This window comes from Erpetoichthys calabaricus, chromosome 15 (genome assembly GCF_900747795.2).
Source record: "Erpetoichthys calabaricus chromosome 15, fErpCal1.3, whole genome shotgun sequence".
NCBI lineage: Eukaryota > Metazoa > Chordata > Cladistia > Polypteriformes > Polypteridae > Erpetoichthys > Erpetoichthys calabaricus.
This window is the reverse complement of record NC_041408.2, coordinates 4,625,975-4,648,865: the sequence shown is the minus strand read 5'-3', so window position 1 is coordinate 4,648,865 and position 22,891 is coordinate 4,625,975. Positions and strand designations below refer to the sequence as shown.

Sequence of the window (22,891 nt, the reverse complement as noted above, 5' to 3'; positions counted from 1 at the left end):
AATTGTATAAATTACTCTAAACTGAATTTTCTATTTTTGTTTTGATACAAATCAAGCTTTTGATTGAGTTCATTATTTATCATATATACATACATCTATACTACAGCATCTTGGTAATAAATGGTCCAGCACTTAGTGTGTTAGTAATAATAATAATAAATAATAATCATGCCTAGCTTTTGCAGTTTAACAATTTGACGTATTTTACTGGCAGCACTATATAAAACAATGACTGCTGGGCTTACCTGAATGGAGTGGCGAGTTTACCAAAGGCAAATACGAGAGGATCTTGCAAGTGGATGGTATAGAAACTGTAATGAAGGCCTATGGGTGTCTAAAGGGATGTTTCATCCTACCAAATGATATTCTTTTCCTTGATTATTTCCAGGAAGGTTGCATGGAAGCCTTTCCTAGGTGAGAATCCATGTCACCCGATTCAAAGTTACAAGGCATCCTTTTGATCAGAGGAAAAGTGACGTCAAGAAATAAGAAAATACAGTGAGAAATACAAGTGGCCAGATCACTCCAAAATAGTTTCAGAAGGTACACTGCAAGCTTCAGGGGTGAATTATTGTTGGATGTTATCTCAACATGGTGTTAAATGACTGCTGGACACTTAACTGGTTGACATCTGGTCGAGTGCTTAAGAAATGAAAATCCACAGATGACACCGAGTCGAGAAACGAATGAAATAACAACAAGATGTCGTCTGCCTTCCTTATCAGCCCTTTCAAGCTCTCAAATTTGAAGTCTGAAGTGGTAAAGAAGTTAAGACGAGGGAAGTGGTCCTCAAATCAACACATTATTAACTGCCTGGAAAAAAGACATTTTAACAGCACAATTCCCAGACCTTTCCAAAACAGCATATTATTAAAAACCTGGCAATGTGGAGCATGAAACTGAAAACAAAGCTGAGCTGACTGAAGCAGGTTTCTGAATATCTGAATTAAAAGAAAGAACAAAATACCCCTTAAAATAATAAAAAAAAATTTTTTTTTTTTTAATTCAAACAAACACTGATTATTGTGACCGTTTCTTATAGCAAAATAAGAAATCTTACTATTTCATCATTGTGGCATTTAAAAAGAAAAAAATTAAACAAAACAGGCACATTAAATGTTTCATTGTCCTGAGAAAGCCTGCTCTACAGACTGAACATACTGGAGATTTTCTTTTTCAACAAAAAATATTTAAAAAAAAATAGATACCATCACCAAATACTCCAAATTAAAAACTGGAAACTGTAGTCTGACGATAATTGGCTCATCCCAGAGCCCATAAAGACCTCAATAGCATGTCAGATCCGATTGTTCAAATGCAGGTGGATAAAATGCTTGGCATTCAAGTACGGCTTGTGTTTAATGTCATGTCAGCCTTGACTTCTCAAGGTTGGGAAAGCACCAGTTTTCCATAGGAATCTAGTGCATCAGAACAAGTACTCTTCATTAAATATATTTTAAAAAAATTTGATCAGCCTTCTACTACTTAAGATTTATATAATCATCCTGTGGCTCACTAAGTTATGGCAATACCTTAAAAGTCTATTACACTTGACATGGTAATCAAACTTTGTAAGCTGATCTAATAGAATTATTAGATTTAAAAGTAGAAGGATGCTACCAGTCAAACAAGTACCAGCTGTAAGAATTCCCTTTTTCTATATAAACCGAAACACAAATAGCGGTTGAGATCTAAATCGGTTTACAGAACCAATGTAGACATTCAGTGGAGTTTTCCCAATCTAGTTTGTGGAATGGCCACTTATATCTGTGTTTCACATTTGTAAGTGTATTATTGAAAACTACATATAAATGTCTTGAGTGTATTTACAAGTTTGAAATGATCTTCCAAATCACGTTTTTGATTTCCTTCAAGTGTATAAAAAGAACTCTCCGTTATTCTTTCTTGTTTAAAACTTGAACAGTTTTTTTGCCATAGTGGTAATAGCTGTAGGCAGAGGCTGCTGTCGTCATTGCAGTGATGTACCTAAAAGAAACCAGAGAAGAGGACCCAGTTAGAAATGGACAGCAGATCTAAACTAAATAACACGTACTGAAATGCAATCATGAATTGTACCATAGTATGGGAAAAGGTAGCTGTATTTCAACTGAAAGATAACAAACGCACAGCGCAAGTGAACAACTATTATGGTGATAAATCTTTGAGTTTGCATATTAACCTCCTTAGCGTTACATTATTTATCCAAAAAAAAAGTAAAAATCTTGGCGTTTTTTGGTTTGAAAAATGACATTTTTATTAAATCTCGTCTTTCTGCTGTAAAATGTGCAAAGCACAAAGTCGGAAGCTTAAAAGGTATAATGATACAAATAATAATAATGAAGAATAATAATAATTTTCTTTCGGCTGCTCCTGTTAGGGGTTGCCACAGTGGATCATCTTCTTCCATATCTTTCTGTCATCATCTTGCTCTGTCACACCCATCACCCTCATGTCCTCTCTCACCACCTCCATAATCCTCCTCTTAGTCCTTCCTCTTCTCCTCTTGCCTGGCAGCTCTATCCTTAGCACCCTTCTCTCATTATACCCCTCATCTCTCCTCTGCACATGTCCACACCAACGCAATATCACCTCTCTGTCTTTGTCTCCCAAACGTCTCACCTGAGCTGACCCTCTAATGTTCTTATTTGCTCTGTCACACCCATCACCTTCATGCCCTCTTTCACCACATCAATAAACCTTCTCTTAGTCCTTCCTCTTCTCCTATTGCCTGGCAGCTCTATCCTTAGCACCCTTTTCCCATAATACTCAGCATCTCTCCTCTGCACATGTCCAAACCAATGCAATCCCACCCCTTTAGCTTTGTCTCCAAACTGTAATAAAAATATGAATAATAATAATGCTAATACTGTACAGGTATATACTGTCAAAGTAGGTCTTTTGTGTAGTATATCTTTGAACGAGAAAACTGCTTCAGTGTACAGTCATTAACCTAATACTGTTCAGCATAAAGGTTCATCTCGACAACAATTTTTTGGATCACGTCATTATCAAGAAATAACTTCAAGTAAATTCTGGCTATCAATGTTCACCTTTATACCTGGCTGCCCCATAAAATCAAAATGAAGTGGCACTGGTTGGTCTAAAGCAGGGTCAACAGAAACCCAAACGCGAGTGTCACTTTCAGATTCTTCAGATTCGCTTTTGGTTTCACTGTCCGTATCAGTTTCACTGCCTGAAGACAGATTAACTTTGTCATCACTGCTGATGAGAGGCTCCTCAACATCACCGCTTGTATCACTGTCAAGAGCGTACAACATCTGGGCTACTGAAAAACGTTTATTATGAGGCGCCATTATGAGAAGGAGAAGACACGTCTACACCATTGCTGGGTAACGCTCGGGCCTGACGCTTATGTAAGATATGCCTATACCGTTGCCCAAGTAACAATCGGGATTAATGCCATTAGCATTTTAGAGCCCGAGTAATCCTCAGGTCTAACGCTTACACAAGACGTGTCTATACAGTTGCCCAAGTGATCCACAGGACTAACACTTTTAGCGATGTTTTCTCAGCCCGAGTGACCCTTGGGTCTAATGCTAAGGGGGTTAAAAGAGGCTTTGAAGTATCTACCACATCTAGTGTATTTAAGACTTTCTTGTTACCATTTATTATCAACTCAAGTCAAGTTGGGAAGCATGCACTGGTACAGTGCATTGCCGCACCCACTACATGACGGAACAGCTCAGGATCCCGGTTGGCAACCCCCCAGGCAGACACGCGGTCCAGTCCCACCCTCCGGAAATGACCCTCTATCTGCCGCAGCCAGGTGTTACATGGGCGACCCCTTGGCCTGGTCCAGCCAATTGGGTCCCCAACAATGAGGATCTTACGAGCTGGATCACCCTCGGGGAAACGCGACACAATGCCCGTAGTGCCGGAACTGACGCTCCCTCGCAATGCAGGTAATGTGCCTCATTTGGGACTCCATGAGCAACCGCTCATTCAACACAAAGTCAAACCAACAGTACCCAAGGATTTTCCAGTGAGACACAGTACCACAGGAGTCCAGTCTTCGTCTCAGGTCACTGGATAGCGTTCATATCTCACAACCATATAACATGACGGGAAGCACCAGGACTCTAAAGACTTGGACCTTCATCCTTTTGCATAGATATCGGGAGCACCACACACCCCTTTCCTGCAACCTCATGACCCCCCATGCTCTCCCATTCCTTCTACTGACTTCATAGGAAGAGTCACCAGAGACATGAATGTCACTGCCAAGGTAAGTAAACCTCTTGACATTTCTTATCCCTGAACAAAAAAAACACATCCCAGCAAAATACCAGAGCTTGCCATCTACAGAACTTTTCAAATGACTCCTCCATCATAGGCTGCATTAATAATGGAGGAGAGTCACAGGACATGAGGGTTGTGGAGGATCTTGCCTTGTGGTACAGGGACAACAACCTGCAGCTCAACATCAACAAGACAAAAGAACTGATGGTGGACGTCTGGCATGAGAAGAAGCCATTCTTGGGGAAAACGTGAAAGTGGTGCAGAGCCACAAGTACCTGGGGGGGTTCATATAAACAGCAAATTGGACTGGTCTGACAACACAGTGGCGCTGGACTTCCTAAGGAGAGTTGGGGCATTTGATGTGTGCAGCAAGCTGCTGGAAATGTTCCACCAGTCCGTAGTAGCCAGTGTGGTGGTCTATATTGTGGTCTCCTGGGGAAGCACAACTTGAGTTCAAAAGACATACAAGGCCTTAACAAACTTTTCAGGAAAGCCTGTGCCATCACAGGGCCAACAACCATAGACGCAGTGGAAGATGTTGTAGAAAAGAGGATGGTGGCAAAATTAGATGCCATCATAAAAAATCCCCTCCTGGAGGCGGTCTCTTGCAGCAATTTTAGCCACAAGGCTCATTCCTTTCATATTGCTTTTACTCAATAATCATGTTCACATAATGTTAAAATTCCCTTAGACAACATTATCGGATGTAAATTTTATTTAATTTTAGGTGTCAACATATAGTTAATATGATAAGAAAGCTCACTCATCAAAATGTGTCAAAGAAGATAATGGCACTGTCCCAAATGGAAATTTATTTCGAAATTAGTGTTCCCGCCAACAACAACAGCATGCAACATAAAAATCACATGCGTATAAAACAGAAATATGCTGTAATTTTCCATCAAACATAGACTTAGAAGACCATAACCTTCCCTCGCACTCTCTGCTAAACTAAACTCTTTCCATTCAGTTTAATCCTGTACTCTAACCCCACACTCTACAACCTTTCAAAACACAGGCTGCTCAGCAATTTTTTTTTTTTTTTTAAAACAGGAATGGTTTCATTTTCACTGTAAACTGTAACTCTATCACATACTCATGTAAAAAAAAAATTGTTGATTCTTTTAACTACTTTATGTTTAAGGCTACTACTTAGACAGAAGCAGTTAAATATAACCTTACCAGAGTGCCTGAAGACAGATACTGTCTACATACTGAAAAACGGGTGCAGCCAGAGATGCCGCAACCAAGATCAACTGCACAGCTGTGTTCACCTGGAAAAGAAAGCCCACAACATTAAACACACTTACTGCTGAAAATATAACTCATCCTTTTTTTTTTTTTTTTTACATCTTTGTCAACATTTTCAGAACTTAATTAATGAAATTTTTATGACTGAAATTACATTGGAGGAGGAGGAGGTTGGGAGCATCGCATAATGTATCAATTTTTTGTCAATCAGGTGGTGAAGAAAACGCCTTGAGCTTGCACATGAAAGTGATATGTGGTGGTGCTGATTTTGTAAATGGCAAGAATGTGTTCTTGTGTACTAATTTACACGAGATACAGCTGTTTGTTGACTTCACTAGTTTACAGTGTATGCTTCCTATTTCAGAAGCAAGTTGATGTCAATGCTAAAAACTATAAAATCAAGTTATTCTTCTACCATTTCTCCTTCTGGAGAACATTGTGCTACGGCTGTCGGATTGAACATCGATATTCGAATATAATTTGAATCAATATGAAAGAAAAAAAAACTTGAACAAAGGCAAAGATTGACATCCGATTGTAAGGGAATAGTCGTTTATTTTACCTCACACTAATTTCAGCATCGTGTTACTCCAGACATGCTATGTTGTAATATTTCTGTGTTTTGTATGCATTTTCCATATTACTTACATGATCAACTTCTTTTAATTTTCAGTTTGTATTCTCATTTATAAAACAAAGATTTTTCTACTGCACTGCTCTGTTTTTTAGTTTGGTTAACAGATGCAAAAACGGCAGATTTTAAACACGTCTCCAGTGTCTTCGAGGTGTTGTTTGACTCCTGATCATGTTCCATTTCACTATGGAAACAGGACATCCTAATTTGCTATTTATATTAAAACCATTAAGCATTCATTGCAGCAAACAAAAGCTGGTTTATTTTCTCATTAAACATAATGGGAAATAACAGTCTTACTTGTTATTTTCCTTTTATCAGCTTAATATTAAAATTGACACCTGAAAGAGCATTTTCAGTGTTAGGATTGAATAACTCAACTAACGCATAGCTGTTGGAAGTTGCTGACTTGAGACAATTCCTAAAACAAAAATGCAATGAAAAGTAAGTATTAAGGTTACATGTGTTACATCTATCTTACTAAACCACAGTTAATTTATGCGCGGCGGACGCACCGAGACGCATGCGTACAGAGCCGTGGCGCCCGCCCCAGAGTCAAACGCAGCGGCTTCACAAAACGCGGCGGCTTCCCAGAGTCAGTAGATGGCGCCCAAACAACACAACCTGTGAGCGCACAAACAACACAACCTGTGGAGTCAAACGCAGCGGCTTCCCAAAACGCAACGGATTCCCAGAGTCAGTGGGTGGCGCCCAAACAACACCACCTGTAAACTAGACTTAATGAACGAAGGTGCCCACACAAAGAAACCGCTTTACTTCAAATAGGGTTATTCAATTAAATGGAAACTTTACCACACCTACGACCTGTGAACTAAACCTGAGGTAAAGCGTGCACGGCAGGTTGTACAGCCGCCTGGACAATGAACGAGCGCGCCCACAACGCGCTTTTGATACAGCACAGGCAAAGGAGGCACGTATCCAAATGGAGGTAGCTCAACGATTAGTAATACAAACAAGCCCGTATGGCTACAACCTGTGAGCGCCCAAACAACACAACCTGTGGAGTCAAACGCAGCAGCTTCCCACAATGCGGCGGCTTCCCAGAGTCAGTAGATGGCGCCCAAACAACACAACCTGTAGAGTCAAATGCAGCGGCCTCCCAAAACGTGGCGAATTCCCAGAGTCAGTAGGTGTCGCCCACAATAACACAACGTACTGCGCCATGGCGCCCGCCCCAGAGTCAAACGCGGTGGCTTCCCAGAGTCAGTATGCGCACTGCGGCGCGGCGCCCCAGAGTCAAACGCAGCGCGCCCACAACGTGCTGTTGACACAGCACAGGCGAAGGAGGCACGTATCAAAATGGAGGGAGCTCACACACTCAAACCCAGCGGCTTCCCCGACTCAGTGGCTGGCACACGAACACCACAACCTGTAAACTACACTTGCTGTGCTCCACTCTGCCAGCAGTCGGTGTCAGCAACAGCAACAGAATCACATCTCCACAAAACGAAACCGCTTTAGTACAGATATGCTTATGTAATTAAATGACATTTCCCCAGACGCACCCACCCTCCATGATATGTCATCCATCCAAATATCGGACAGAACAGAAACTGATTGCCATTCTTGGATTTCCGATTCGCTAGCGAATCACGGGCTTACTTGTACTTCAGAATATATAAAGTGGGACAGAATCACATTTACTTTCATCCTGTATGTTATTGTTTGACTATGGAGAGCACGCTCCTATCAAATCAGTCTGCTGCACACACTTGATCTACTTTTCCTAATCTGCTTTTTCTTTCCTTTTTAAACTATAACCTATGCTTCTTGTGATTTGTTTTAAAATTTTGTTGTGTATTTTTGTTTTAACTTAACAGAATTTTTAAGTTTATGTTAAGGAAAGTGGTTGCCAAATAAAAAACATAATGAGGATGAAATACTTAAATATCATTCAAATGCAACATTTGGTATATTCAGTATCTCAATTTGTGAAACATGAACAGACTTAAACTGCCTTGAATTATATAAGCTATAAATGGGCACTGATCACATCTTTTGCATCCAAGGATAGAAATGCACAAAGTGGACAGGAAGGCTGAAGGAACATGTGGGTTTACCGTGCTTCAGTATCCATGAGCAATTGGTTTTCATATATACATTACAAGCATGTAAAGTATCCCATTTCCATTTTTCTCTTTCATTACGTTTCTTTCCATGAACAGAATATCCCATTTGTGTTTTCCAAGTGAATGCTGTCAGTGGAGTCAGTGCACGAGTCATAAACACTACATGCTTTGCAGACACACTGCAAGCAACAATATTAATAATAGTCAGTCATTTTCTAACTCGCTTAGTCCTGAACAGGGTCGCGGGGGTCTGCTGAAGCAATTTCTAGCCAGCACTGGGCACAAGGCAGGTACAAACCCTGGACAGGGCACCAGTTCACTGTAGGGCAAACACACTTGTGCACACACACATACCAACCACACACTAGGGTCAATCTGGCCAACCACCTAACCTGTATGTCTTTGTACTGCGCTTGGAAACAGGAACATCCGGAGCAAACCCAAGTAGACAAGGGGAGAACACACAGGGAAGGCCCAGGAAGCAAACCCCAGTCTCCTTACTGCGAGGCACTGTGCCACCATATTAATAATAGTAAAGTATACAAAGGTACCTTAACTACAAACTGCATGTAACAGTACTTAGAATGTTTAACCTACATTTGAGCATTTGCTTATTTTTAATATTAGTATTTAAACCCTAATTTTTGTAAAAACACAATACATCCTTAGAGATTATTTCTGACATTTTCAACAGGTACCAGGACAATTCCACTTCACATATTATGTTATAACAGGGTGTCTCACAAAGACGGACCACTGTCTGGTAAGCCTTCAACATTGACAACACAAAGAAAATCCTGGAACAGTAGAGGCTTAAAGAGCGACAGTGTATGTGTGACACAGCAGGCACTACAGGGATTTGTTATGGGTCAGCTAATTCCATTCTTCACAAACAGTAATTGTCTGCAAATATTAAGTGTCCAGAATGTTGACGCTTGAAATGAAGCATCTCCACATCCAGTGTTATAAGAACTAAGAGAAAGCTAAGAAGCATTTCATAACTGGGAATGAACCTCTCAGATTTTCTGTCATGTACATTGATATGGTCTGTTGACTAGATGAGCAACTGCAACCGGAAAGTCTGACAAACCCAGAGGGCAGAAGTGACATTGTCTTAACCGGCATGGCTTGGACTGTGAGAGGAAACCTATGGAGCCAAAGGAGGGAACACACTTGCAAACTCCAAGCAGGGAATCCCTGGAAAGTGATCCCCAGTCTCTTTAGTGTGAGGGAGCAACGTTAACACTGCATTACCGTGACACCCTATTAGCAAAAATAATTAATAACAGGATTCAACTTAGCTATTCAACAAAACTTAAAAGGCTATTCATATCTACAGGGTGGTCCAGATCTAATTATTCAACTGTTCGACTGACACATGCAGGGCAGGTGCTGCCATCTATCGGCAACAAAAAGAATTTTAAGCAAAATCTCTTACATGCAGGGCAGGTGCTGTGAATTCTCTATGTAATAAACTTAAGTTATAGTGTAATGAAAATTGCATAATTAGATCTGGACCACCCTATACTCTATATTATATATATATATATATATATATATATATATATATATATATATATATATATATATATATATATATAAAATCCTAAGCCTAAAAGTGCAATGATTTTATGTGACTTATGTCACTTTTTTGTCACACTTTAAATCGAGCTTATTTTAAAACCTACATACATTGCCTGGCCAAAAAAAAAAGTCGCCACCTGGATTTAACTAAGCAAATAGTTACGAGCCACCTATTGGATAATTACTGCATGGGCGATTATCTTTCAGCTGGCAACAAGTTATTTAACTCCAACTGGTGCAATGAGTTGCTTCTCATTTCTTAAACAACCATGTCGAAAGACACATCTCGTGGCCGTGGAAAAAATGTTAGTCTGTTTGAGAAGGGTCAAATCATTGGCATGCATCAAGTAGAGAAATCATAAAAGGAGATTGCAGAAACTACTAAAATTGGGTTAAGAACTGTCAAACGCATTATTAAAAACTGGAAGGATAGTGGGGACCCATCGTCTTCGAGGAAGAAATGTGGCCGGAAAAAAATCCTGAATGATCGTGATCGGCGATCACTTAAACGTTTGGTGAAATCAAATCAAAGAAAAACAACAGAAGAACTCAGGTCTATGTTTAATAGTGAAAGTAAGAGCATTTCCACACGCACAATGCGAAGGGAACTCAAGGGATTGGGACTGAACAGCTGTGTTCCCTGATGGCACGGGCATATTCCAAGATGACAATGCCAGGATTCATCGGACTCAAATTGTGAAAGAGTGGTTCAGGGAGCAGGAGACATCATTTTCACACATGGATTGGCCACCACAGAGTCCAGACCTTAACCCCATTGAGAATCTTTGGGATGTGCTGGAGAAGGCTTTGCGCAGCGGTCAGACTCTACCATCATCAATGCAAGATCTTGGTGAAAAATTAATGCAACACTGGATGGAACTAAATCTTGTGACATTGCAGAAGCTTATTGAAACAATGCCACAGCGAATGCGTGCCGTAATCAAAGCCAAAGGCGGTCCAACGAAATATTAGAGTGTGTGACCTTTTTTTTTTGGTGGCGACTTTTTTTTTTGGCCAGGCAGTGTATATATGTTTGGCATCATTCTTTTCAGAATTCATCGAACTTTAATGTGATGTCGTTAGATTTTCAGATTCTTATTTCGTTTTTAAATTATAAACTAAAAAAATATCAAGAACCCACATCCCACAAGATGAGACTTTGTGCCAAGAGATTTAACCACCCCGGGTCCGGAAATAAAAGACAAAAAGAGTAGGACAGCTGCTGTAAAGGCTTTTAAATGTTCGAAGCGCTGTGCGAGGTGCAGATCACATGACACGGCAGAAGCAGCAAACCAGCAGCTGATTGAGCAAAGAGGAGGTGTAAAAAAACAAAAAAAACTGCATTTGTTTCCCATTGTATCACCGTTTAAGAGGGGTGTCGGAGGAGCGACCATGTCACTTTGGGGTGGGTTCAGCCCCCCTTTTCACAACAAGAGTGACAGAGACGCAAAGTGGCTGGCGCGTAGTGCAGGCCCCATTGGGTTGGCTAGCAAAGGGAGCAGGGGGGAACCCCCTAGCAAAAATATATAAATATATGGAATTAAAATATTAACTGTAAAAGATGGATAGTATCAAAATTATTTGACTTCTCAGCATCTGATTATCAACAGGTAATGGGAGAATAGAATCAGGAGTGAGGAATACACCAGGGAAGCTGAACTTGAAACTAAAATTCTATGTTCTTCAAGAAAATGTGCAATGACATGCTTTTAGGCTGCAGTTACCAAAAAGTAGATTTTTTACAGATTTACATGGATTAGTAGAGAGACGTCTAAAAATAAAAAGATCAGGAAGACAGATGGCAGAGAAAGGGAGAATCTAAACAGAGCTCTTCTGAGAGTAATACATAAGCTAGGCAGAGAATTAAGTAAGATGTTAATATTAAAAGGCGTATCCCTATAGTTAAGAACCTCCAGAGATGTGATTAATGGTGTTAAAACAGTGTTATCCACCTATCTTCATTAATCATTCAAGATTTATTTTTACCTTGCTAATAAATGTTGGCTTCAACTGGGCAGTGGCGTAACAAGGATTAAAAAACTTGGCCAGCGTTCTCTGAAAGACAGAAGCAGAAGTTTAAAATGCAGTGTAGTTTTATCACAAAATGCACCCCACAAACTGACAAAAGTAATTAGCATCCACCATTCTTTATTCCACAGAGCAGACCCTCTGCTTTTGATTTAGATCATAACATATTTCAAAAAGAGCGGAACAAATGAAAATGGCATAGGCAAACTAACTGGGAGCCCCGACACCTGATATGTTGTAGCACACACATCCTGAGGCCATAAATGTAATCAAGTTCCTTGTGTAGCTCGGAATGAGACACCCACAGCTCTCAACTCAACATTTTCCCATTGAGTTATGCAGGCTGGATTTAGGATTGAGTAAGATTAGTCGGCACATGACCAATGTAGTGTAGGAAATCATAAGGGTTTTTATTTGCAGGACAGTCTAATCCTACTACAGGCAGCTCCAAAAAGTGCCGATCACAATAAATGTGACCTGAATGCATTTAAAGTTATTTTGGACACAAGCATCTTAAAGTACAAAATGCTTCAAATTCAAATACAAAAATGATTTGAGGGGGTCACACAGATACCTGTAAGGGTTAAGCATGCTGTATTTGCCAAGGGTCTTTTAACATATGCAGCAAGCTGCAGGAAATGTTCTACCAGTGCATAGTAACCAGTGTGTTGTTCTACACTGTGGTCTCCTGGGTAAAAAAACCTGAGCAAGAAAGCAGCACAATGCCAGAACCGTCTTATCAGGAGCGCCTCACTGGGCGACCCTGGACACACTCGAAACTGTTGTGAAAAAGAGGATAATGGCAAAATTGGATACCAATCTTAGCCATAGACTCATTCCACCACGGTGTGCTAAGAAACGCCTCTGGGGGTCTTTTCTGCCCTCAACTATCAGGCAATTCAATGTTTCTACCAGATGTGCTCGTTATTTTGATTGATTAATGGATTAACTGGCTATATTATCCGTCCTGTGACTCTGTATTCTTGTTTTTTATGTTTCTGCTACTGTATGCATCTCAGATCCCCCATGGGATTACTAAAGTTTATCTAATCTAAATGTCAGAAAGTCTCCATTTTAAGTGCAAGTTTAGCTCATAATGCATATTTACTTACCGGAGGTGGCACAGTTTTGTATCGAACATAAAATACCGCTGCAATTAAAGCAATGTCCCTTGAAATGACCAGAGCTGTGAGAGGTGCTGAAATAATAAAAAGGCAAACAATTACCATTTAAATATCCTCAGTTTAACACGCTGGGTGCACTCATTTCTAAGTCCCATTTCCAGGTCTATAAACACTTTTAGAGTAAATACTGTACACTGGACAGACAATACAATTAATGGAGCATTTAAAAAAACACATACATGGGATTAGATGTGCATAAGTGAGACTTATATAAAGGACACTGATGAGAATTTTATCAGCCAGTGGGTCCAGTGCACTTCCTAGAGCAGATTTTTGGTTGGCCCAGTTTCTTGCTATATAACCATCCAGCTGTGCAGAAAAAAGGGAAAAAAATGAAATATTAGTTAAGGAGGGACATGACAATACAAAGAGCATCATCTTTAAACTTGAAACTTACTTTCAAACTGGGCTGGCTGAGAAAATGTCCCTAAGAGATTTTATCTTTAGTTAAAGGAAGAAGTTGCAGAATTACTCGCATGAATCCTTAAACAGTAACAGGGTAATAAAATACCAAGAGGTGCCCACACATTCACAAATACAGACATACAAGGGACCACACTCCCTGTATAGATCACCAAATGTAATGTAGTGCCTATAAAAAATATTCACCCCTTGGAAGTTTTCACATTTTATAATAACACAAAACTGAATCTCATTGGAATTGATTTCACTTTTTTGATACTGTATAGAGGAAAAAGGCTTTGTAATGTCAAAGTGAAAACAGATTTCTGCAAAGTGTTGTAAAATATATTATAAACTATCTGTCCCCTGCGGCTTCTCCCACATAAAAGTGAAACAGGACGAACTTTAAAAAATCAATAGATGTTATCACTGTATCTGCTCGTGTCCCCCACGCGGGGAGAAAAACACGTGGACGTGATCTCTCTGGCAATCAGCAGCCACCCTCTAAAACACACGTAGCCCTGATCTCTCACTCAAAAACGTCAAACGTTACTCCTTAACAATCTGTAGATGATAATGTCGGCTGAACAAATGGGAATAGCTAGCTAAGCCGAGGCAAAGTACGCTGTAGCACGTGGCAAGAGGTAGAGTGACTCGAACGGAGGCTGGAACGCGAGTAAAGAGGGCCCTGCCTGGTTTCCCACTCCTGAGGTCCCGCCTCCTCCTCCCCTTGGCCCACAGCGTCTCTCTTGGATTTGAACAAATAAATCGGTACTGTAAGTGAACTCACTATCATTACTAACTCTTTTACTATTACTAATTCTTAGCGCAATGAGAGAAGTCGCAAAATCAACCGGAATGGTCAAGCAAATTATAGAAAAAAACCCGATCTAAATCCATTAATTAGTTCTCTCGTTAAAAGCAGACAGAAGTACAGTACACACAGACGCTGAATTTTTTATGTACATCTATTATATATATATTACACACACACACACACACACACACACAATATATACAGTACTGTGCAAAAGTTTTAGGCAGGTGTGAAAAAATGCCGTAAACAAAGAATGCTTTCCAAAATGGAAGTGTTAATCATTTATTTTCAATCAATCAACAAAATGCAGTGAATGGACAAAAGAGAAATCGAAATCAAATCAATATTTGGTGTGACCACCCTTTGCCTTCAAAACAGCAACAATTCTTCTAGGTACACTTGCACAGTTTTTGAAGGAACTCGGCTGGTAGGTTGTTCCAAACATCTTGGAGAACTAACCACAGATCTTCTGTGGATGTAGGCTTCCTCACATCATTCTGTCTCTTCATATAATCCCAGACACACTCGATGATGTTGAGATCAGGGCTCTGTGGGGGCCATACCATCACTTCCAGGACTTCTTGTTCTTCTTTATGCTGAAGACAGTTCTTAATGACTTTGGCTGTATGTTTGGGGTCGTTGTCCTGCTGCAGAATAAATTTGGGGCCAATCATACGCCTCCCTGATGGTATTGCATGATGGATAAGTATCTGCCTGTATTTCTCAGCATTGAGAACACCATTAATCCTGACCAAATCTCCAACTCCATTTGCAGAAATGCAGCCCCAAACGTACAAGGGACCTCCACCATGCTTCACTGTTGCCTGCAGACACTCATTATTGTACCGCTCTCCAGCCCTTTGACGATCAAACTGCCTTCTGCTACAGCCAAATATTTCAAATTTTGACTCATCAGTCCAGAGCACCTGCTGCCATTTTTCTGCACCCCAGTTCCTATGTTTTCGTGCATACTTGAGTCGCTTGGCCTTGTTTCCACGTCGGAGGTATGGCTTTTTGGCTGCAACTCTTCCATGAAGACCACTTCTGGCCAGACTTCTCCGGACAGTAGATGGGTGTACCTGGGTCCCACTGGTTTCTGCCAGTTCTGAGCTGATGGCACTGCTGGACATCTTCCGATTTCGAACGGTAATAAGCTTGATGTGTCTTTCATCTGCTGCACTAAGTTTCCTTGGTGGACCACTGCGTCTACGACCCTCAACGTTGCCCGTTTCTTTGTGCTTCTTCAAAAGAGCTTGAACAGCACATCTTGAAACCCTAGTCTGCTTTGAAATCTTTGTCTGGGAGAGACCTTGCTGATGCAGTAGAACTACCTTGTGTCTTGTTGCTGTGCTCAATCTTGCCATGACATGAAACTGTCTTCCACAACCTCACCTTGGTAGCAGAGTTTGGCTGTTCCTCACCCAGTTTTAAGCCTCCTACACAGCTGTTTCTGTTTCAGTTCATGACTGTGTTTCAACTTGCGTGTGACATTGATGATCATTAGCACCTGTTTGGTAGAATTGGTTGATCAGACACCTGACTAGAATCCTACAAAATCCCCGACTTTGTGCAAGTGTACCTATAAGAATTGATGCTGGTTTGAAGGCAAAAGGTAGTAACACCAAATATTGATTTGATTTAGATTTTTCTTTTGTTCGCTCACTTTGTTTATTTACAATTTACAAAATGCAATCATCTATACATATTAATAAAAGGCAAAGCCCTCACTGACTCACTCACTGACTGACTGACTGACTCATCACTAATTCTCCAACTTCCCATGTAGGTGGAAGGCTAAAATTTGGCAGGCTGATTCCTTACAGCTTACTTACAAAAGTTAGGCAGGTTTCATTTTGAAATTCAATGCGTAATGGTCATAACTGGAACCTCTTTTTTGACAATATACTGTAATGGACGGCAGCTCGATGGCCGTGGGAGGCGGAGTTGAGTGTCACGTCATCACGCCTCCCACGTAATCACGTGAAAAGACTGTGAACGCAGAAGGGAGAAATGAAGGAAGAGCAGCAAACAGCGAAGAACAAAAAATTCATTAAACAATTGAGAAGGGAGCGAAACAATAAGAAGCGAGCGAGTGAAGCATACAAGCATCTTCATAAGGGAAACAAAGCACGGTGTTAAACATAAGTTTAAATTAAGTTTATTGAAACGCTCCCGTTGCGGATTGCAATAACATATTCGCGAGAAATGAAAGAAGAGCTGCAAACAGCGAAGAACAAAAAATTCATTAAACAATTGAGAAGGGAGCGAAACAATAAGAAGCAAGCGAGTGAAGCATACAAGCATGTTCATAAGGGAAACAAAGCACGGTGTAAAACGTAAGTTTAAATTAAGTTTATAGAAACGCTCCCACTGCGGATTGCAATAATATATTCGCGAGATAAAAGTTTAATGAGAAGACACGAGGTATAAACGAACCACACGCTGTAGCGCAACGTTAGGGGCAACAGTTTCAACCATTCAGTGATCTGCTTCTCGCAACTGAAAGACGGCACATGGCGGATGTTAGCCGACTTGCTGACCGCAACGTTAGGGGCTTCAACTCTGGTGCTGACGATAGAGATTCGATTCCCGAGAGGGGATGCAGTGAGTGTGTACGCCTGATGAGCCCAGAATTAGGGAGAAACACGTGTTGCATACTCTTTGCATTATTTGAAAGTAAACTATTAAAACCATTCTATGATCAGCTTCTGGGAACAGAAAGAGGGCACGTGGCGGATGTAAGGCGACTTCCTGACCAACCACAAGCGTAACCTGGCAGGTAACCACCCATACAGTCAGATTGTGATTCAGAAAACGAATGCCATGAATGTAATTACCATGATCTACATACTATCAAATAAACGAAACACACGCCGTAGCGCGACAGCTGTGAAAAGCGAGGTTCACAAAAAACAGATCCTTAACAAATTGTTATTGGTATATTTTCGAACCGTTTAAAAAGGTTTTATTTTCTTCTTAAAAAATTAAAAGCAGTACTTCGCCGCAACGAAGCGTGAGAATTTGGCTATATATATATCTGCTTCTCGCAATTAAAAGAGGGCACGTGGCGGATTTTAGACGACTTCATGACCAAACATAAGTGTTACCTGCCAGGTAGGGTTACCACTATTAATACAAAAAAATAAGGGACGCGTACTGCAGCGGGTGCCACATCCCAGTGCCAACACTTTGCAGACTCTACTTAAAAGACCCGCTCTCCTCACTGGACAGTTAAAAAGACCAATCAAACTAACGATGACATCAAGTATTACCCAATCAAAAGTAGGAAAGGAGGCATCTTCATAAAATGCGTGTGGGATGATTTGTATGAGACGCTGCTTTAAAAAAAATGATTAAAAAAATACGGGACAAATCCCGTCCCGTACTGATTCAAAACGGGATGCGCAATTTCATTCTCAAATACGGGACGATTCCGTATTTTAAAGGACGGGTGGCAACCCTACAGTGCCACGTAACCACCCATACAATCAGATTGTGATTCAGACTAGGAATGCAATGAATGTAATTACCCCGATCTATATACAAGGCGAAAGTCTTGCAACATTCAAAGATGATGGTTTGGGATAAGTACACCATGGAACATAAAAGAGCTTATGAAGCCTTGAACCGAAAAAAGCAAGATCTCAGAGATCGTAAAAAAAAAAAAAAAAATAGGAGGTAATGTTGTTTTACTCGCTGTAGATTTTAGTCAAACATTACCAGTTATTCCACGAGGGAGACCAGCAGATAAACTCAACGCGTGTTTAAAATCCATGCTTCTCCCACGCTCGGTTATATGTCGCGTGTTCTCGGGTAGGTACACCAAAAAATTTATACATTTAAGCATGTAATGGGCAAACAAAAAATGAGGTATACCCGAAGGCACTGCAGTAGTACTTAATGTAACTTTATTTCTTAAATGTTAATGTTTTACTGTTTAATAATTTATACGCTTCTTATATGTTGTTCAAATTCTTTTATCAAAATACCAGTGACAGCGCAATGCACGATAACGTGGAGTGAATACAGTACACCATATGCATCCGCCCACAGCCGCCCTGGTGTGCGCTGATAGGAGTTGATTCTACAATAAAATAAAATAAAGATAAAAAGAGTAATACAATCATCACCCATAAAGCGGATAGTAGACGTGACGTACTATATGTGTACCAGATTTCAAGTTAATAGGTGAAACGGTTTGCGAGCTACAGGTGATTTAAAATCCTGGACAGACAAACGAATAGCCACGGTAGCAAATTACAGAAGATTTTACTGTTTAATAATTTATATGAAATGTGCTTCTTATATATTACTTCATATTCTCATATGATAATGATGTTAATGTCGTTTATATTGATTTCTATGTTATTGAAACTGCATGTATGTGTGTGTGTATATATATATATATATATATATATATATATATATATATATATATATATATATATATATATATATATATATATATATATATATATATATATACACATACACATACACACACGCACTAGCAAAATACCCGCGCTTCGCAGCGGAGAAGTAGTGTGTTAAAGAGGTTATGAAAAAGTAAAGGAAACATTTTAAAAATAACGTAACATGATTGTCAATGTAATTGTGTTGTCATTGTTATGAGTGTTGCTGTCATACATATGACAGCAACACTCATAACAATGACAACACAATTACATTGACAATCATGTTACGTTATTTTTAAAATGTTTCCTTTACTTTTTCATAACCTCTTTAACACACTACTTCTCCGCTGCGAAGCGCGGGTATTTTGCTAGTTATTTATATTTCTGAAAGCATTCTTTGTTTATAGCATTTTTTCACACCTGCCTAAAACTTTTGCACAGTACTATATATATAGATTTTGGAGCATGGCCCGGACACAGACAGGCGGATACAGGTAGTTCACCCAACACACGTTTATTATACATTCTATTTATAATTCGTGCACACATAACCCCAGTACTTCCCCAAAGTCCAGGCCTTCCTTCCTTCACACTGCCTTTCACAGGTCCGCCTCCTCTCCTCCAAGACTCTGTCTTTCTCCATTCCCGACTCCAGCCATCGAATGGAGGGAGGAGGCCCCTTTTATATCTACCTGGATGTGCTCCAGGTGCCTCCCAATGAGTGACTGCCGGCACTCCCCGGTGTGGCGGAAGTGCCGGCTGTGCACCCGGTAGCACTCCGGGTGTCCCTGGTCTTCTTCCCCCCAGCACTTCTGGGTGTGGCGGAAGTGCTGAGGGCCAGGGCTCCCCCTGGCGGTGACCACGGGCCCCTACAGGGTTGAGCTTCCAAGCTCTGTTCCTGTGGTTCCCATACCATCCAGGGCGGCTGCCCTCTCATGGTCCAGAGGAGGCGTAGTCCCTCTTCCGGTCCTTCCGGGTGTCCCAGCTGGGTACCACCCCCAACCACTTGCCACAAAATATATAAATAGATATAGATACGTATATTATATATATATATATATATATATATATATATATATATATATATATATATATATATATATATATATATATATATATATATATATATACACACAGTATATTTGAAGGAATAACACAAACCTACATGGACTGAACACATCAGTACCAGGCAGGACTCACCAGATCTGTTACTCCAGCCAAAACGAAAAGACCAAGAGATAAGTGGAACTCTTTCTCCACAATGAGGTATCCGAGAATGGGTGAAAGACCAATCCGTGCCATGCACAGAAAGTTTGGAATTGTCCAGGGATTCTCATACTAGAACAGGAGAAAAAAGAAGAGAGATAATCACAAATTTACCAAGACAATGTCTACCTAAAGAATCAGCTTTTTTAAGTGGTGGCTAACTCAGCATGTCAATATAACAAGTGAACGCAATCCAAAGTGATATCAAGGTATCCAATGAATGTGCTCAAATTTAAATCTATGTATCACGTGAATGGGCTCAATCCTGGTTTCAACATCTATTATATAATAAGACACTAAGGTCTTTGAGTGTGTCCTATCTCTCAGAGCAATCTGATTGGTCAGATTGGCTTTAGTGAAGCGAACGGAAGAGGAAACCCAAGTGTGAGACACACATGGAGGCGTAAAAGGCATAGGAGGCACGCTGGGAGTCGTCTTCAAAGACATTTGTGCGGTTAGGTTTTGTTTTTTTCCCCCTCAAGATTGATGATTAGTTGATTATAAAGTGTTACTTTGATATATTAAAAAAAAAGACGTAAAGTATAAAAGCGGACAAGATGGGAGCCAGGTGCCTCAAAAAGACAAAGACTGAGAAGCAGGCTTCAAGAGCGCATGCTTGACAGAGGAAACAGCGGAGGTCAAGAGAGGTTCAAACTCATGAGGATACTGAGGAAAGGTGTTGAAGGTACATGTAGGGTGAGAGACATCAAATATTTTTACAATTTTTCTTACAATTGTCCTTGACAGGTACTGTGGCTAGTCCACGATGTAATAAAGCACGAAGGTCTAGGTGTGTGCAGGCTGTCTGTCTGAGCAATCTGATTTGATTGCATCACCAAAGGCAAGCTGACCAAATAGAGTAAGTGTGAGTGTGTAAAGATATTAGGAGCAACACTGAGCGCCTCCTTCAGAGATGTATAATACGAAAACAGACAGGAGGTGAGCAAGGCGCCTTGAAATGACTGAGTCTGAGAAACAGGCTCTATGGGAACGCCAGTCAAGAGCAGATCGGATGCACAAAGATACAGAGGAAAGGCGATGAACGTACATGTAGAGAAAGAGGGATTATGCATTTTTACATTGATTCCATTAGCGTGAATAGTAACCGATAGATGGAAGCAAACTAAATAGAGAGTGAATGTAACAAGTGAACATACAGATACTCGGTATCAGTGCATCCAATTAAGGAGGTCAAACTTGTTATAAATGTAACAGATGAATGCATTCAAACTCAACATCACATAACAAGTGATCATATTCAGACTGGATTATCAAGTGAACACACATAAACGGAGTATCGCTGCATCCACTGAATGTGCTCCAACTGGATGCACTCGGACTGACATCAACGTATCCAACGAACGTGTCCGTTATATGGAATCGGTGTAGTGGTTAAGGCTTTGGACTTCAAACTCCCCGAGGTTGGGGGTTCAAATCCTACTATTGACGCTGTGCGACTGTGAGCAAGTCACTTCATCCGGCTGAGCTCCAATTGGAAAAACAAAAGAAGTGGATCCAATTGTACCCTCTCAAATGTCACCTTGGATAAAGGTATCGGACAAATGAGTGCATGTAAATACACGTCTGACGGAGATGCCGACAGTTTAATCATTCATTTCTAATGGTCACTCATTACACCCCCCTTTTGTCAGACTGTGGGGGTCCCTTAATTATAACTTTTAAATCAAATCCACAATCTTCTGGGTCTTACATTAGCTGACCAGCAGACAGCAGTCTGCATGTCAGAAATGGTGGTGTGCAACACTGGGGCACCTCAAGGACCTGTCCTGTCCCCCTTTATGTTTTACTATCTGCATATCTGACTTCCAGTACCAGTTCCTGCGCTGGCCATCGACAGAAATTCTCAGATGAATCCTCGGGCAACGGAGCCGATTCGGAGTACGGAAAGCTTGTGGAGGGTTTTGCCTTGAGGTGCCGGGAGAGCCACCTGGAGCGCTACATCGACAAAAGGAAAGTGTTACTGGTGGACGGGGATCCAAGGCAAATGGTGTGTGCTTTCTGGAAGGAGGCTCCAAATAAGCGAATGTCAACGTCCTGCGTGTTTTATGCGCTTTCATTAAAGGACCTCCTTTGAAATGTCATTCACATAAACGACAGCCCACCCAGTCGCACTTCGTCTTCGTACCTACCAGCTCCCTGAAGCTAGTCGTGTCCTCCGCGGGGGTTCCTTCGTCGCCAGGCACAGGTTTCTGCGCTCCGGTCGTGTACAGGCGCTGCGGTAGGTTGGCAGCTCCTGCTGCCGCCACTTCCCAGCCCGGAGCGGACCATCGACACCCCACCGCAGCAGCTCGCAGACTCCCCGTCAGCGGTTGTCCCGAGTCCAGATGGTCAGCTACGCCGCTGGGTCTGCACGGGGTTACCAGTTTCTTGGACCACCACGCGCAGGAAGCCGGCGCTCTCTTGACAGCTATCGGGAAGCGCGCCAACTTTGCCAGGGGTCTCACGGCGCGTCCCCTCACGCGTATCGCCAAAAAGGCTTGGCAAACCCGTGAAAACATTGCCAGCGCCGGAGAGCTTTCATACACAAAGTCACCCCCGGCATGCGAACAGCTGGCACCCTAACACCAACATTTGCGCCGAAGACCCCCGTTAAAAAAAAAAAAAAAAAGCGCCCCTCACATTCTCGACTTTCCAGACAGGGACAATCCAGCATGGATTAAACACTGCCGTACACTGCCTCTGGTTTTGCGACAGCTGTAAAGCACCGATCGCTGTCGTAAAGATAACGCCCATTAGAAATGAATTCAACTGCGGCGAATCGCACAGGCATTGTGCACAGATTGGACAAGTATTGGGAATACTTTCTGAAAATCGCAACAATTTGTAGGCAACATCAAATTGGTGCCCTTAATTTGCATACATTCGCCCCACACGAGAAATCCGTCAAGGTTGAATAGCAGAAGAATACGCACTAATTTATATATCGACACGCCCTCTCG

At 41.2% G+C, this 22,891-nt stretch overlaps 1 protein-coding gene across 1 annotated transcript; it reads right to left on the bottom strand.

Moving 5' to 3' along the window:
• Positions 1 to 981: 981 nt before the first annotated feature.
• crls1 (cardiolipin synthase 1) lies at positions 982 to 22,645 on the bottom strand. The gene is made up of 7 exons (XM_028820879.2): positions 22,082 to 22,645; positions 19,866 to 20,003; positions 13,211 to 13,340; positions 12,960 to 13,045; positions 11,806 to 11,874; positions 5,443 to 5,534; positions 982 to 1,986 (listed from the first exon to the last, which is right to left on the bottom strand). The coding sequence occupies exons 1-7, from the start codon at positions 22,448 to 22,450 to the stop codon at positions 1,896 to 1,898; spliced, it is 975 nt and encodes a 324-aa protein (XP_028676712.2). The 5' UTR covers positions 22,451 to 22,645; the 3' UTR covers positions 982 to 1,895.
• Between the last annotated feature and the right edge of the window lie 246 nt (positions 22,646 to 22,891).

Bases quoted from the DNA above. Each gene is read 5' to 3' on its own strand.
- crls1 (XM_028820879.2), bottom strand. From the start codon at position 22,450: ATGTTTTCACGGGTTTGCCAAGCCTTTTTGGCGATACGCGTGAGGGGA. The intron at 11,875-12,959 runs GTAAGTAAATAT...TCTGTCTTTCAG, and splicing joins ACAAAACTGTGCCACCTCCG to AGAACGCTGGCCAAGTTTTT. The intron at 1,987-5,442 runs GTAAGGTTATAT...GGTTTCTTTTAG, and splicing joins ATCTGTCTTCAGGCACTCTG to GTACATCACTGCAATGACGA.